General features: G+C 42.2%; 1 protein-coding gene across 1 annotated transcript in view; it reads right to left on the bottom strand.

Annotated features, from left to right (window-relative positions):
• Positions 1-5,654: 5,654 nt before the first annotated feature.
• The window catches only part of FSHR (follicle stimulating hormone receptor), an 81,790-nt gene continuing 69,251 nt past the window's right edge, over positions 5,655-18,193 (bottom strand). The window contains exons 9-10 of the mRNA XM_053938193.1: positions 15,461-15,646; positions 5,655-9,710 (exon numbers count right to left, since the gene is read on the bottom strand). Of these exons, the coding sequence (XP_053794168.1) occupies positions 8,483-9,710; positions 15,461-15,646 (1,414 nt within the window). The 3' untranslated portion in view covers positions 5,655-8,482. The remainder of the gene's footprint in view (positions 9,711-15,460; positions 15,647-18,193) is intronic.

Below are 18,193 nucleotides of genomic sequence, written 5' to 3'. Positions count from 1 at the left end.
CATCCATCCATCCATCCATCCCTCCATCCATCATCCATCCATCATCCATCCATCCATCCATCCATCATCCATCCATCATCCATCATCCATCCATCCATCATCCATCATCCATCCATCATCCATCCATCCATCCATCCATCCATCCATCCATCCATCATCCATCCATCCATCCATCCATCCATCCATCCATCATCCATCCTTCATCCATCCATCCATACATCCATCCATCATCCATCCATCCATCATCCATCCATCCATCCATCCATCCATCCATCATCCATCCATCATCCATCCATCCATCCATCCATCCATCCATCCATCCATCCATCATCCATCCATCCATCCATCCATCCATCATCCATCCATCCATCCATCCATCAATCATCCATCCATCCATCCATCCATCCATCCATCATCCATCCATCATCCATCCATCCATCCATCCATCATCCATCCATCCCTCCATCCATCATCCATCATCCATCCATCCATCATCCATCATCCATCCATCATCCATCCATCCATCCATCCATCATCCATCCATCCATCATCCATCCATCCATCCATCATCCATCCCTCCATCCATCATCATCCATCCATCCATCCATCCATCCATCCATCATCCATCCATCCATCATCCATCCATCCATCCATCCATCCATCCATCCATCCATCATCCATCCATCCATCCATCCATCATCCATCCATCCATCCAATTTCCCTCCTTCCCCTCTCTCTCCTTCCCTCCCTCCCTTATTGGCAATGCTCCTCACCCTAGCAGCAGTGAGTGCTTCTCCAGGCTTATCTTTCAAAAGCCTTTTTATTCTTTTGGTCTTTTGGGAGGAGAAGAAAACCATGAGGGTAAGAAGGGCACCGCTGGAGACCTGCCTTTGTGTCAGCAAGTACTAATTAAAATAGGGCAGATCATCATCTTGTCTCATGTAAAACCCTTCCCTCAAACAGCTTCCCGAGACTAAAGGGATGCTAAAACCCCCAGCCTTCAAAGGAGTTCTGCCCATGGATGTCCAGGAATCTTGGACAACTGAGGTCCCTCTGGATCTTTCTGCCCACCTTGTTCACCGTTGTCTACATGCAAGTGTTAACTGGAGCTCTGCAGACAGGGCGAGGGAAGATCATTATGCAAACAGCCTCAGCTCCTCGCTCGCAGCCTCAGGCGCTGCCATCTGTGCCTGGTTGGCAAGGGGACGCCAGACACAGCTCTGGTGGCGTTTCTCACCTTTTGAAAGAAGTGACAAAAGGTCTTTAATTATGAAAGAAGTAAACTAGAAGCCACTTGGGCTACAACTCACAGGGGGACGCTTCAAAGAAAGGAAATGTATTTGCTGATGAATTATTCTGAGAGAGGAAGCGAACCAACTTATTCCTGGATGGTTATTTTCCAGAAATTAGGTCAGTCCTAATTAGTTGCATAATTAATTGTCTGATTGCCTAACTAGTTAACTCTTAGAGACCTTTGTTGACTCGTGGTGCCAAATGCATGCCTGCATGTTTTACAGGAGAGGTCCCACTGTGCTTTACAAACTGCATCTCCAGCACTGTGAGTTCAGGGACACAGCACTGGTGCTGCTGTGTGATACACGAGGCTTATCCACAGCAACAAGGAGAGAGGCAAAATTGTAATCACATATGTTTACACGTGAGATTTGGCTGCCCTTCAAGTGCCCTCCGAGGTGTTTGAGCAACAGTGAGGCTGTTCTGAACACAAGTCACCTATTTCCTCCTCAGTTTCTCGTGACTACACAGCTTGCTCTCCTCAGGGATGAAGGCAGGTCTCTTCTGGTGAACATCAAAGGACTAGCACCTAGAGTATGGACAGTCAAAAGAGGTCTCTTGTGAGGATCTGAGAATGATGCCACTTGTCTGGTTTACACCAGTGCAGAAAGGAGGGTGAAACCGAGACCAAAAGCACCATCAAGCTCGTGTCTGCATAATGGTGTCCTGTAGGACAGGCACTGAAGCTAAGCATTAGTTATGATGGTATTAAGTATGTGGAAAAAATATCCTGAGTGCTCCCATGAAGAAAAAAATTTTCTATTTTCTCCTTGCTGGGAGAAAATAGAGTACTGACGCCTTGAAGGCTTTTTCAGTGACTAATGAGTGTTTTGGTTGACTCCAGTGTAATCACAAGAAAAGATGCCACCATCCAGAGAAGGAAGGAAAACTGGTACTAAAAGTGGTGGTTGTGGGCAGCAATGGTTTTTGAAGGAAGGAAGGAAGAACAAGCATTCTGAAAGAAAGATAATGTTGGATAGCAGGAGAAGTTCCTGGGAAAAACAAACAAACAAACAAACAAACAAACAAGCAAACTTTGGTTAAATTGATGTGGTTGAAAACAGTAGCCTAGATATGCCACCTCTAGAAAAAAGCCTAGTTCAATGCAATTTTTTGCCCAGTCCAGGCTCTTAACTCTGCAGAGAAACAGTCTTTCAGCACAGGTGCAGCAAAATCACTGTTTCTGGTGCCACTGTTAAACTTGGTATTTGGCACAGCCTCCTGACAGACAGACCCCATGGTTATACTGAGAGACCCCGTGGATGAGAGTGAATCCTCTCTGACTGCAGGCCTTGGCGGCAGGAATGAAAATATAGAATGGCTTTGGGCTTTTCTTTGAATGTGGCTTCTGGTAGTTCTTGGAGCATTTGGGGGTCATTTAAAAACAGCCCTAATTTGGCTGTGCTTTTCTAACTTTTCATGTCCCCACTTTATGTTTCCTCCCTCCTCCTTCCATAGCCTCCCCAGGGCACTTAGGGTTGTCTCATGCCACCATGGCATCTGTGGGACAAGACAAAAATGCAGCTGGCAATGTGGGAGAAGAAAATTGTGAATCACCTATGTAAAAATTAGGGGGTTTCCCCCCCAGCAAAGTCCAGGGAATATATAGAATCAGAGAGAGGGATCTATTCGTATCACCCTGATTTTTGGCAACTGTCTGGCTCAAACAATTACTATTTCAAAGCAGAATGTCTCAAGCTTGGCAAAGGGCCAGTTATTCTCACAACAGTCGCTCAAATAACCAAAAATGAGAGACAGAGAAGCTGGAAGGCAGCACAAGAAGACTTGTTCACCCCAGAACAGAATGCTGCGAGCAGCATTCTGGTTTTCCAACTGCTGATTTTTGAAGAAGTGTTTCTAAGGGATGTGGATTCTGTTCCTTACATGGCAGCAGGTAAAAGCAGAGCACTTCCAAGCACAACCCATCGTTGTGGGAAGGGACAAGATGGGATAAAGCTGAGGCAATGAAGAGGCAAGAGTATAGATGTCCAAGGGTTGCATGCCTGTCCACAGAGCATAGCCAAGAAAAGAAGAAACTGTGAGCATTTAAAGCTAATCAGGCATTTGTAGCTCACAGTGAATCCACAGAACTGCAGTGCAGAAGTGACTGGTGCAGTGGGGTGCCTGGATGGCCCCTTAAGGAGCTGCTATCTCTTTTTCCAGAGACAGCACATACTCTCTCATATCAATCTTTTGCTTTTAAACCCCACTGACTTCACCTTTAAATTTTATCTCTCCATAGGATTTTTCCATGCGAATTTCTATTGCTTTCTTCCTGGGAACAATACTTCAGCTAAACTGCCTCTTTAATGCAGAATTTTAGCACTGGATGTTCAAATGCCTCAACAGAAGTGTCCATATTGCTCAATTCTGCCCTGCAATCTCCCACCCACTCACAAATACAACACGTTCCCATCTGTGCACTGCTCTCATTGTGAACTTGTTGATTTTTCCTGTTCTTTTCTGGTGGGGGTACGACTTGGTGCAGGTGTTCAGGCTGGGGTTACAAAGACCCAGGTAACACATGGCAAACTCTGCATGAGACAGAAAACAGAAAATTCAATATTTTAGTTACAGCAAGGTTAAACAAAGCATATATCTGATGAGTTGGGCCTGGAAAGATATTTTTGTCTCAGCCAGCATCATTTCTGTTGGAAAACCAATGCTTTACAAAAGATTTTCAATGGACTTGGAGAAATGGAGGGAAAAGGGCTCCTCTGCAATTTCTTAATGTTTGAAATCCATTCCCGAGTACTTTTATCCCTAATTAAAGGTCACCTACTGGTTTGTGAACAACTGTTAATGAAGAGTTTAATTATCCAGATGACAGCTATAAAATCCTACTCCTGTGCTTGAATATTTTAAAGGAACAATGCCCAGATTTTCAAATATGTGCTTGTAGCCAAGTACTTAGACCAAAGCTCTCAGGGAAGAATTGTATGTGCAATTCCCATTTGAATACACAATGGGAGATTGCATATGCCCATATTAAAGATGCAAATCTGTGAGGAGGTTTGTATGTGCTTACTTGACCATTTGAACCAGACCTACCTTTCTTTTCTGTTCTTTCATTCAGGGAGAGGAGGGATGGTTAAATTATTCCTTGAGGATAAATCATTTCGCATTATTAACTCTTCTTAACAACAAAGCTGCATAAATTAAATGTAAGATTATCTGCTGTGTCCTCAGTGGAATGATTAGGAGTGAATCTACAGGAAAGAAATGTGGTCAAATGATTTGAAGACTTGCTAAATGGGATGCAAATCTCATCTTGAATTCTTAACAAGCTCAAACACAGACCTGCCTTCTAATGAGCAAACTCTGCTTGGCATATCTGTGTAACCCCCAGAGCAAAGTTGTAAAGCAAATGGATCATGGTTCATTTTCTCTACCGAGTCAGGATTTTGTTTTTATTGGCACTTTTGACCAGGCACTCCTGGTGCTCCTATTACCTTTACCCATGGAGGCAATTTTTGTGATGCTGCTTTTAGTCTGCCAAGCTGAAGTGGCCCCATTTCTCATTTCCCATCACAACACCTGATGAGTGTTTCTTGGGTAGGTCAGGTTTGGGTTCTCCAAAAGGTACGTGCCTGAAAGGATGATGCTTCTATCAAAAAGATCAAGAAGTTGCTTTTTGTGTCCTCACTGCCAGCACAGTCTCTTTGTGTCACTCTGGTGATGGCACCAGAAGGGCAAAGAGAATCATAACTCTTTACATTTTTGGGGGCTTGGTGAAGACCCCAACAGCATTTCTGGGGGCTTGGTAAAGACTAAAATGCAATGAATGGCCACAATGAATGGCAATTCTACCCATAATAGACAAATTCCCAGGTTTTTCCTGTGAATCAGAGCTAGGCTTTGATTCAGTTTCCTCGTTACATTTGGCCTGTCTCTCCTGCTGACATGAGCATGTGTGCACACACAGACACACACTTATTTGTTTGAGCAAAATACTAAACAAAAGAGAATGACAAGCCCTGGCTCTAAAAATGAGGGGGAAAAAATTAGAATGCATCACACAAGAAGAGCTGTTCATATGAATTAAAGAGGAAAAATCTGCCTGCCTGAGTTCTGTCAGTGGTTAACATCTTATTTCCTAAGAAATATGGGTTAATACAAGAGATTTGTTAAAACAAAGACAGGTCAGTCTTTCTGTGTTATTTGCTGAAGAGGTTTCAAGCACACCTTTCTGTGCTTTGTTAACTCTCCAGGAGGTTACAGGAGGGTTTTCTCTCATCTGTAGGTCACAGTGACCCGACTGTGGGGGCTGCACTGCATAAATGGAGCTCTCCAGATAAGCAGCAACATTTATTGCATACTTTGTCAACATATCTCTGGCCGCACACTTGTTCTCAAGGCGCTCTGTTTTGATATTGGTTTTATTAAAATAGATTTCAGAAAGGGAAATGTAAAATAGTTTAGAGATTGCAACATAAACATGTTGTTCAAGAGCTGAGGAAACCCACACCAAACACCAGCAGGCTTTTTTGTACATTTCAAGCATGGACAAAATGTATCCTGAGGTCTTTTTTTCTTACACTGCTTTCTTCAAATAAAAACACTACTAAAAAAAAAATAATACAAAAAGACCAATATCTCACACAGGGGAAGACACAGGTCCCACAGTGTCCCTCACAATCTGGAAAATTATTAAAATTAAAATCAAAAGAACAGCTAAAGCCAAGGAGATCTAAGGACTAGAAGAGGGAGAATTTTGTCTTGGTAGCTGCACAGTCTGTCGCCTTTGGAGCTGCCACCAGAGCTCCTGAGCAGCATGGGTGGGCAGGATGACATGTCCTCCATGAGGCAAGGTGTCCAATTTTACAGGCTTTACCTGTTCCTCAAGTATCAACTCGTGTGTCCTCTGGAGGAAAGCCCATGGGCTAGGTGGCTCCATCCCAGGCCCTGGGCTGACCCTGGGTACAATGCACAGCCCTGCAAGGTCTCTTTTCAGGGATGTTAATTAGAAAAACACATTTAACTGTGTCCTGATTCTGCAAATGCCTGGGCAATGGGTTTGCATGAAGCAGATGGTCTTTATCAAGCTCATGTGCCTGATGTATCTGTGAGAGGATTTACTAGACTGGCTTCTAGACTACCATGCCTGTGGTTTCCTGAGCTGCCAGGTCTCATTCCTGGTAAATGGACAGAGCTCAGGCAAAACAGCGTGACATGACACGCTGCAAGAATTTTCCCTATTTATCATCAAAAGTGGGGTAGTATTTGCCAAAGAACATCCCTCATTTTTAGCCAAATAATAGATTCAGGGCCTTTTTAAAAATATAACTAGATTATTTGTCATTTTGGAACATCATCATTCAGTCACTTCTATCGGGATGGGATTTAATGGCTTCACACCAGCACACTGTATATGACATAAAGCATTTGTGAAAAAAAATGATTCCTCTGAGTAGTCAGATGATCTTCCCAGAGATGAAGTGTCTTTCCCACTTTTCTCTTTCATTCCTCCTTTTCCTGGATCTTGGAGGGAGTGTTACTTGTGTTGAGTAATGAAATTTCCCCCGCCAAAACACACTGTCTTTGATCTCCCCTGTTTTATGCTCTAGGGAGCTGATAGTTCCTTCCCTGGCTAGGACTGAATGAATAATCACCTCCTGTTGTTATTCACATAAGATTCAGATGCTGAAATGTGAAGCTGATGACAGGGGAAATTATGGATAGAAGCATCAAGATTTGCTACTGAAATTTTATGAGCTGTAGGTAGGAAACATTTAAAGCACATCACATTTAACCATGGAGACTCCAAGCTTTTATAATTTCGTGGGGCAGAACTGTGAGTTTTTTGTGAGATGGGAATGAAGCCCAGACTGCTCTCCTGGTGTGTTCTTTATGCCCACATATCCACACACAGACACATAATCAGCATGAGAAAACTCTACCCATCCATGAATCTTTGTTGCAATTTGGAATGATGAACCATACAAAAATTAGATATTCAAATAATGTAAAAAGTCAGTACATTCATTGAAATGTTAGTAAAAACCCCTGTAAAATCAGGAAATCTTGATTAAATTTTTTTCTTTCTTCTTTTTAACTTTTGCTGTTGTTGTTGTTATTTCAACATATGCAGCTTATGATTTATTTCAGGTCTTCCAATCTGGACCAGCACATAATAATGCGTGTGCGAAGGATTTTTTTGTTTTTTAGAAGGGAAGGAGAAATCCTAAAAGGATTATACAAAAAATTAGGATTTCACATGAACTTTTGTGCAGGGATTTAAAAGCCACATCTAGAGCCATTGTTCTTTGTGCAGCCCAGGCAGTACAATACACAAATCCTGTTGTATGGCAAACCTGCCTCACACGTCTTGGTGGAGCAGCCCATAGGCCCACACTGGCATATCCAAGGCTCCCAGACACACAAGAGAATTCAACTTTGTGAAAACAACTTTAAAGCACACCCTTTTTATTATGAGGGGTTTCTCTTGCCCTCACTCTTGCTCTTTCTTACCTTGAAAAGAAACCCTAAACCAAACCAACTCTTTTAACACAAACTCAGACGAAGCAGGTTTCTCTGAGCCTGCCAATCTAAACCAACACAAATGCCACCCAAAGTGACACTTCTGTGCAGGGTAAGGCAGGTCCACACAGTGTGGAGCAGCAAAGATCCAGCATAGCTGGAGATGCCTCCTGCCTCCCTGCTGTGCTCAACAGAAATGGAAACATCACGAGATAGTCTCATTCCTGGCAAGCCTGTGCTGGAGGAGGGTGTAAATTTGCCTTCTGTCTCCTGTAACCCCAGGAGATGTGATTAATGAAAAAAGTTAATTATCTGTATTGCTATAACACAATTCACAGGAAAAGAAATGAATTCTACATGTTTTTTGAAACTGTATATAACCACTACTTAATTCTCAATAAGCAACTAACATCTTCCTCGGATGAAGGGAATCTCTGCCCGCATGGTGGGAGATACCAGTTTATGACCTCATTTATTTCTTGAGACAGTTCTACATGAACACTTTGGCACTTTGTTCTTCAAGAAGAACAAATGATGATGAAGATGATATGTCATCACTGATGGTTGTTCATTGAACAAAAATAGGGAATTGGAAATAACTTTTTTTTCATGAAAAATAAGTTTTCATGTTATGCTGAAGTCATTATTCAAATTCACATACTTGCAAGTGATTAGCACCCTGCCTCAGACACAAATTTATGCAAGCATTTCAGTTCAAGTGATTCAGGGGAACCAAAGAATAAATAGTGCCATCACCGTTTTTTGATGCAGGAGGACAATGGCCATTTCTTGTGTGGGAAGTATGAGCAGATGAGGAGATCTCTGTTCTGTAAATCTGGGCTTGCGTTTCACAGCAACCAAACTTGCTCAGGAGAACGAAGAAATCCCTGCGGAAAGTCTTGGTGAAAATGGCGTAGAGGAAAGGGTTTGCGCAGGAGTTGATGGGGTAAAACAAAACCAGGAGGATCTTGGAGTTGGTCACTGTGATGAGAGGAACCTTGAGCGAGGCCGATATGGCAAAGAAAGATATTGGTGCCATGCAGAGGAAGTCGGTGAAGATCAGTATGGCCATGCGCTTGGCAATCTTGGTGTCACTGTTGGAAGAGACGACGTTGGGGTTACGCACGGTGAAGTAGATGCAGGCGTAGCAGGCGCAAATCACGACGAACGCGAGTACGTTCAGCACTAAGAGAAACATAACGTAAGCCTGGGCAAGCGGCGTTTCTATATCCATGGGCAGACAGATGCTGACCTTCATGTAGCTGCTGACCCCAAATATGGGAAGGAGCGCTGCTGTGAAGGCAAACACCCAGCCAAAAATCATGACGATCACGGCGTGGCGCAAGCGCACCTTGCGGTGCAGCTGCATGGCGTAGGTGATGGTGTGCCAGCGCTCCAGGGTGATCACCGTCAGCGTGTAGACTGAGAGCTCACTCGCAAACACGGTGAAAAACCCTGCAGCGTTGCATCCTGCCCCAGTCTGCCAGTCTATGGCGTAGTTGTAGTACTGGCTTTTGGTCTGGATGTCTACAGAGGCAATAAACAGCAGGTAGATCCCTATGCAGAGGTCTGCAAAGGCGAGATTGCACATTAGAAAGCGAGGAACGGTGAGTTTGTATTGACTGCTTATTAAAATAATGAGGACAACAGTGTTCCCAGTAATAGCTAAAATGTTGATGAACCATATCAGGACTCTCAGAATGTTGTATCCCATGATATCTTCACATGGGTTGAAAGCATCAGGTTTAGGAGAGCAGGCTACATTAACTACTTCATTGCATAAACCATAGTCAAATTCATTCTCTGCTGGGTCAAATCCTATGCCGTAGCTGGAAATGTAATCTTCAGCTGCAGACCTTCTCTGTAGTTTTTTGCCAGGTTTCTCCTCAAAGTCTTGCTTCATGTGAGATATGCTACATATTGGATGTAATTCGCTCCTGAAATTGTAAAAAGAGTAGAGTTGGAAGCTAAGAGACACAGTATGAGGCAAAAAACAAACACAAAATCCTCCAGTTTCCATTAACAGCAGAGTTTTTCTGGTTAGCTGATTATATAGATTACCCTGGAGCCTGAAATGAATAATGTGGCTGGTCCCTATTTATAAAATACTGCAAGAACATGTAAGTGACTTGGAAACATCATAAACTGCACAGGAAAGGAAAACCTAATGTTTGCCTAATGCTCACGATGCAGTTATCCACCTGGATAACACACTCTGTAAGAAGCCTCCCTCATTTGAAATGAATCTCTCACCAAAGCTGCCACTGACAAGCATGGGGGAAATGCATGACAGTGAACACCAGTGTAAGACCGAGCTTTGAGGAATGAGTCAAGTCGGCTGGGAATGCTCAAATTCCCTTTTTCCTAAACGTTTTGACCATCACCATCTTGTAACTCTGCCAGGGCACAAAACTCCATTTTGTGCTGTTCATTTTTAGTACCTCATATATCGTATTAGCGATTAGCCAGTAACACAAGTAAATAGCACAAATAAATTCATGCAGGATTCCAGATAATCTCTAGAGGACAGATGCCAACAGAAACACACGGCACAGGAGACCATTTTGCTTAAAAACTTTTTTAAAAGAAATCGATTAGAAATCAAGTCAAATGAAGCAAAACCAAACCAGACCAAACCAAACCAAACCAAACCAAACCAAACCAAACCAAACGTTTTAATGGAAACAGATGTTGCTTTTGTTTCTGTCAGAAAGTATTTTTTAAACACTTTAAGATTTTTTTAGTAGCACAAGTAAATACTAGCATTTTTCATAGTTTTGTGTTTGGCTTTATTTTGTAGAGGTTTAGCTCTGTGCCCTTCTCCATGCATAGACCTACAGAAGAAACAAATATTTTGGCTGATGATATAAAGATGATCAGCTCCAACAAGATCATAAAAATCAAGAAATATCAAATATAAACATGAAATGAATGGCAAGTTTTTACAACAGCTCTTTGGCTGCCTTAGAATTTGCCTGTCCCATGAACTTGCATCCACAGTTTTGGATGCAGACCTAATCTGAGTTATGGAATAAAACAGCTGACATTCAGTTGTAAAACCAACCCAGTTCAGCTCTGCCTACATTCAGCTACAACCCAGACTGCAGTTTAGGTGTGTAATTTCTAGGACAGGACCCCAGCTTATTTTCCACCCTGACTCTGAGTACAGCTGAGAGAAGAACTCTCTAGGCAAGTAAAGTTAAAATTTTGAACAACTGGTAGCAGCCTAAAAGGGAGAATTCTTCTTTGTAACCTAATTTTACCTTTTGACTTTCTGCACTCACTACATCTTCTGAAAATTGAGTTTAAAGGGTCTGCAAGAAAGGAAAACTAATGAAGGTCCAGCATCGGAAGGTGAGGGACATTTCCTACGAGATTCTGAACATCCTCTACTATTATCAATATTTTTTATCTTACCTGTCAACTGAGTCAGAAAACTGATTTTCTGTGAGGTCAAATATTCACTATGAAGGTCACAGTAGCAATAACAAGGCATTACATTTTGCTCTCCTGTGTTCTACTCGCATAAGGATGAGTGAAGAGTCCAGAGTATTGATCAATATATCAACAGTTCTCTGGCTGAAAGGGAATATGGGCTTCCTAGAAGCAATAACAGGAGAGAAAGTCCCTCATTTTTTAGTGCAACAGGCACCTGGGGGCACTGAAAGCTACAGCAATTGGTGGTTCTTTGAAAATGAGCTGAAGGAAATGTTTGTAGCCAATCATTTCTCAGCATGAGGTAAAAATAAACTTTTTTCTAAAATCTTGGAAGCACTGCTTGGACCTAAATATATACCCAGGCAAGAGTGATTCGTAAGGACAATTAACTATTTCTGATTATCACAGTCCATTAATTCTTGCCTTATTTTTACAGCTGGTGTCTCAAATAAAAGCAGGATCCCAAGGAGTAAGGTGTTTGCTCCAAGGAATGGTAACGGGGAGTGTCCTGCTGGTTCTCTACATTGGGGGCAGGCAAGATGAAACTCCCAAGGGGAGGAAGAGCCATCCTCTGATACTGACTCTCTGTCATACCTTTGCCCTGTGTTTCTCACCCTTTGGGCTGTGCAGTGCACTCAGAGCAACAAGTTAAAACATTATTTCCCAAGGGATGTCTGGGTCCTTGCTTCCTGTTGCGACCGTGGGTGTCATGATACAGTTAATTCATTCCCTCTCTTTGTAAACTTTTCTTACTGTTTAACATTATTTTGCTCAAGTAAACTAGAAAAACAAACTGCAGAAAGGGCAGCTCAGAGAACAAAATTGAAATTGGCAGAGTGCTCTGACAAAAATAAACAAAAATTACTACCTTTGTACAAGTTGTTATTTAAGTTGTTATTTTATGTGCCTCATCTGGATCTGGTGGCAGCAGGATCGTGTGTGCTGAGAAACGTGCTCAGCAGAATGAGCACTCTTGACCTGTGTTCTGTGATAAGTCCTATCTCAAGCCAATCATCCTCATCAAAACTCATTGAGTGAGTTGTGAGCAACTGAAAGTATGTTCTTGTGAGATGAGGCCCAAACACCATTCCTGATGCTGCCACATTTTTTGAAAAAGTAGGATTTCAAGTGACAGCTCCTCCAAAGAATAACTATCAAGTGTAAGGACAGAGTCATATCAATGCCATTCTTTTGGGCAGAAGTGATCTTTATGTCAAAGACAGCCAAAATCTTGCTGAAGTTTGTAATGGTCTATGTCCAGTTGAGGGTTTTAACATCCGGCCTCTGCCCTATCCATACTTCAAGGATATTATTTTCCAGTCACAGAAAAATGTGAGGGGAGTTCAACACACTGTACTAGACTTGTCTTAAGAACGCAGCTTACCTTTTCTTAGGCCAGCACCACATTATTCAAATTACAGATCAATATTTAGCATGAAATCCTTATTGGAATGAGAAAAAACCATCAAAACTGTCTGGTGTTTTAATGTGTTTCTCAGACTGGTGGAGCTGTGCTTGATGTGGCATCTTCCAAAATTTAGAAAGTACTGCTGGTGTAACATATTTCAGCTTTCCATTATCACAACAGCACCTGTTTGCTGCTGTAGACAGTTTTTAGAGACGTGATTGAGCATGATCCACTACGGTAACTTATTTTATCTAGGGATTTGAATGCTGCAAAAGTCTCAAAAACGGGAAATCAAACATGAACAGGCAGCCAGAGAGAGGCCGCACATCCCTGCCTTAATTCCTTCCCAGAGTTCTCATGTAAACACCAGCTGCTGCTGTGATCCTTAGAAATGCACTTCTGGGGGTGATGAGGCATCCTTTTTATACTCCCTGGACTACCTGGAAGTATTTGGTGAGCCAAGTGGCCACAAGGAATGACTGTCTCCTGTGAAGGTGCAGGACAGGCCTGGACACACCAGGGTTCCCACCCCCACAAGCAATGCCTGCTGCTCTGAGCCAAGCACAGCTTTCACCAAAGGAATATTACACTTTGTGTGATCAAGCACTATGCAAACTATTAATAACTTCTAAACAGCCCGAGCAGCCTTCAGTGCACACGCAGCTTGTGCCAGCTGTCATGAAAACTGCTTTGAAATGAAAGAGGGTGTAGCTACTGTATGTGTGACTAATCTCTGCTGAAGTGTATGGTAATACTTTCAGTCTTCAAACCAAACACATGCATCCACTTTCTCTCTTTAATCTGGAGAGAGGATCTCAGTTTCACACCAATTTCAGTACAAGAGACATGACTGCATGAAAGAAATGACAATTTTTAATTATGTTAAAAAGAAGCTGACAGGACGGTTCATCTAAATAATAGGTTCTCATAATTTTGCATTTATGCCTAATGCTTGGTAGAAGATACACATGGTAACTATTAAAGGCATGGGTCAATATGTTCAGTTTTGTTCTGTTGACCAGGGAGGTGCAGTTGTGACCAGACTTGCTCCAGAAGCAGCCCCACCACGGCATGGTGTTCCAGCCCAGCCTCCAACATCCACACTGGGGCTATGTGAGCTCTTCACAGGTTTCTTGGCATTTCTTTGCAAAATTACACTTACCCAGGCTGTGGAAAAGGCTGTGTTATGTTCTCCTTGCCTTTTTGCTAGCCAGGGAAAGGCTTCCAAAAGTGGGGCTGTACTAAGGGGGAAGTGAGTGCTGTGGACTTCAATTCCGTGTAGTGAGTGTGTGGCGTGGAAGATTTTCAAAGCCCAAGTGAGGGGACTAGATACTGAGAGCTTACCACGGGGTCAGGACTATTTCCTCCTGTAGCTTCCCTTCAACAGCAATGCTTACTTTGTTTTTGAAAAGTCCAGTTGCCTAATTTAAGGGGTGGATTCTGGGATTTGGGTCCTGATTAGGCCCAAGCCGCCTGGAAGACAAATACCTTCAAAAATATGAATCACAGTGCTATCAGTGTTCCTTTGCAGATCCAGAACTACACATGCTTTCACTGGACTCATTGGAAAATAACACTTTGCCACCAGTTCTGGAAGGACTGGACCCATTTCTGCCTAGAAGGCACCAGGCACTGTGTCTACATAAGACTGCACAAGTGTGTGAAAACGTTGCCTGCTCATCAACTGTTCTAGTGAACACTTAGCATTTTGGATCAAAAATTTCTGTCATCTCTACAGTCTCCACCATCACACTTGCACTCTTTACACAGTTTTGAAAACACATGTAGATGATATTTATTAGCTATCAGCAAACTCTGTTGCCTTCCCTGGTCTGGTGACAATACAATGCTAAAAGTAAAACAAAGGGCTACTAAAGGTATTAAAATAGAAGCTACTAACAGTTTATGCTTTCTCTGCGTGGTTTTACTTTTCTTTGAAGTTTTTTGCCACTTCTGAAAATGATGTCTTGAATTGTAACAATGGTTCATTTTTTTTTTTTTTTCTACCATAAGTACAAGCCTTTCAGGAAATCCAGTAGAGGAAGAATTTCAAACAATACCAAGGGTTTTCATAGGTACCAGTTCCTCATGCTTTCCTGTGGCACAGATTCAGGAGGTTCATCAACTACTAAACGTGAACATTTCAAAACTGTATGACTGAGGTGGAAATACTCAACGAGAATCACTGATACCTAAAGCCTCACTGCAACTTGCCAATGGAAAATTAAAAACAGCATGGAAAATTGCCTTTGGAGTCTAAAAAGGCACCTTAGCCTCCCGCCCTGCTCTGTTGATTTGTGTGAAAAGGATCTGCTCAGAAAACATGTCCCAAAATGCTGTGAATATGGGCTCAACAGATAATGTATCTGTGATGCTTGGCCGGGCAGTGCTCCAGCACCAACGAGGCTTTCTGAAAGAAGGGTTTGGGATCACTCAGTGGTCCTGTTGCCCTCCTGGACTGATGAACAAGTATTGACCAGCTTCTCTGCAAACACAGCCTTCCCTCCAGTTACCTTTACCTTCTGAAAAAGTTATCAGAAGTTTTCTGTTTAATGTCTTCATTGTGGCTCCAGGCTGGTCCCAGAGAAAGATGGATTTATGAGAGGTGAGTTGTGTCTGGGGAAAGTGCTGATGCTATCAAAATTCAATAATTCCCTGCAATGGAGAGGCAGTGCACTGTGTAGCATGCATGAACCTGTATGCATTGTGTATTAATTTATTTCCATCCATTTACTTACCTGCACTGAAGAGACCTTTTCTATCCACATTTTGAGGAATTTTATTTAATTCACTATCAACTGCTGAAAAGCACCAAAAAGAAAAACAAATTAAACCACTTACTTTTGTCTTTTCCAGTTTGTAAATGCACAGCAATGGCTAGGATACGTGAATTTTGCCTCAATCAAAGATCTAAATTTGCTTAAGTCAGGAAGCTTTTTTAAATTGTATGTAGACCTTGCTCTTAGCTTCTTAATGAGTTCTAATCCATGACTTGGCAGGAAACTGATTTTCGTGCTGGAAATATCCCTTTAAGAAAACATATGAAAATCTTGGTAAAAAGCAAATTTAATTCTGCTCAACAATGGATATGTGTTTTAGACTGTCCTACTCATTCTCAGAGTAGTGACTGGAAACAGATCAGCTGGAAATCTACACTGAAAAGGTGAGCCAGTGCTAATTTGGGCGTTCCTCCAGCAAACTGAGCTAATATCCACTGCAAACAACAATCAAGTGATGTTAGTCTGTAAGAGCAAAAGAAAAACATCCCATAATGTCCTGGATAAAAATTAGCAGACATATAAACTATTATTGCAATATGATGCTGGGTTTAGTAAATACCCAGAAACTGCAGCAATCATCCCATAATACTATTAAAGGACAAAAAAAAAAAAAAAAAAAAAACAAAAACACCAAAAAAAAAACAAAACAAAACAAAACAAAACAAAACAAAAAAAAACCCTGATGAAATCAAAATAGAAGTTTGCTATAAGAACATCACATCATGGGAAGGCTGCTGTGGAAAAAGCAATAAACACAAAGAGAGAAGCCCACATGTGGGTACAGGTTGGGGATATCAGATTTTGTACTCATTAGGAATAAAGCCATTAAAGAGAGACAGGGCAGAGAGGGAAGAGAGAGGCATTGTTCAGGCTGTTAGGAACAAAAAAATCCCAACAAAACCTTCTTGGAGGTTTAGAAAATAAATACAGTACAGACTGAAGCAAAGAAAGGGGCATGACTGCAGGAGGTTGGGAGAGATGTGTTGATGTGAAGGCAATTCCTGTGGGACAGGCTCTGAGAGGCAGTGATGGAATCTGCAGCCATGAATGAACTAAAGAGAGCATTAGAGGGGCCTTTAAAAGGAAACATGTCCTGCATACACTTAAATCTTGACATGTGGCATGCAAGGGAAGAAGGACCAAGGGTGCTCCATCTCCAGGCTAAGAGATACTTGGAAATCCATCCCCATAGCTCCAGACTGTAACAGCTGGGGCAAAACATCTCAGCATTTCCTTTACTGGGACACAAACCGTGTCCCTCAGATCATGACAGCCTGAGATCAGCTCCTTTCTCTGAAGAGCAAAACTGCATGAAATCACCCTTCCTCCTTTAAACCCTGTGCTCTCACAGCCTGAGACTGGTCCAGGATGCAGTGTTTGCTGAGGCTGCTCTGCTCTTTATTCTCCAGGAGAAGAAAAGATTTCTCCCTAATCAAGGAATTGGATTGACAATATTTGCAGTTTTCTCCATGTCCCCTCAAAGGTACAGTTTCCAATTCATCTTTGACAGTGTGATGTCAGGACATTTTATTTGATCTCTATCACCCAACATGCACAAATTGTTTTTATTACTGCATTAATACAGGAGACTGGTGCCATGTGAGGGGGAGACCAGGTTTCAGCAGCATGTAATAAAGTTTAGACAGTTGCTATGTACCACACACACATTTGTACCTCTGTTCTCTGGTCTAGAAAGCAAAATTAATACCAGGAAAGGGCTCTGCTTGAGTGCCAGCCAAGCCTGAGAAGTTCATGGGCAAATGATAAAGCAGTTTGTAAAATTGGTGAAGATGATCTTTGTGTCCATGCTGTGCCCACAGCTGAGGCTTTACATCCAGGCTCTGGAGGAACGTGCCACCTTCAACAACTGGACAATGGGCTGTGGCAGCAGAGGAGCAAACACAAGCTCCACTCCGCTGCCCCAGCCTGGGACCGTGACTTTTACTGGAAGGCAGACTGGTGTGGTCCAAAGTGCTGTGAACTTCTGCAGGGCAGGCTGAGAGAAGCCACACCTCTCACAGAAGAGGTCCTGAGGTCCTGGGCCTGTTTCTACAGGAGCTAAACCTGGCAGCTGATGAGAAATTTTAGGCTATTGATTTCTACCTTGGATGCTTGAAGAGGTAATTAGGCTGCAATGAGCAGCCTCAATTCTCACTCGTGCTGACTACTGCCCTCAGTGCTCTGCCTAATGAAAACTGTCACCCAGACTATGTGCTCATGAGTCAAAAACCAAACAGCAGCTTTCTGCTTAAATCCACAGACAGCATCACTCATGGCATCGTTCAAAGGATGTGTAACTTCATAGTTCTGAACAAGACCACTGAAAAAAAAAAATGTTTTCTTTGGCTTGGTAGCTAAAAAGCATTACTGCGTCCAAACTGGTTTTACACTGTGTGGAAATAAATATGAATAGGAATGGGAATAGCACTTAAAAAAATCTAAAAGTTTTCTGAATCTTTCATCATCTCTAAATAGTTTCAAAGATATTAAATAACTTTTCCACAGAATTTTTTTTCCTTCTTATTTAAGAAACTTTTCTTTTTATGCTCATATCACACATAAACAGAAGCAAGTTAGGGAAAGTGCTTTGCATACCCCTGTGGGGGTTTTTTCAGTATGTCTCTGAGGGATAGCTATGGATACACCACTGACAAGCCCTGAAAAGCAAACACAGACATTGTGCAGGTGGTTTAGTAAATTACTGCACTGAGTTACCACACACACACACACCTCAGCGCAGAGCTTCTTTGGGATGCTGTTCTCTAGTTAGAGCCTTGATAAATTAAACAAGCCT

The sequence above is a fragment of the Vidua chalybeata genome, chromosome 3 (assembly GCF_026979565.1).
Source record: "Vidua chalybeata isolate OUT-0048 chromosome 3, bVidCha1 merged haplotype, whole genome shotgun sequence".
NCBI lineage: Eukaryota > Metazoa > Chordata > Aves > Passeriformes > Viduidae > Vidua > Vidua chalybeata.
The sequence above is the reverse complement of the archived record's forward strand: the minus strand, read 5'-3'. Positions and strand labels throughout refer to the sequence as shown.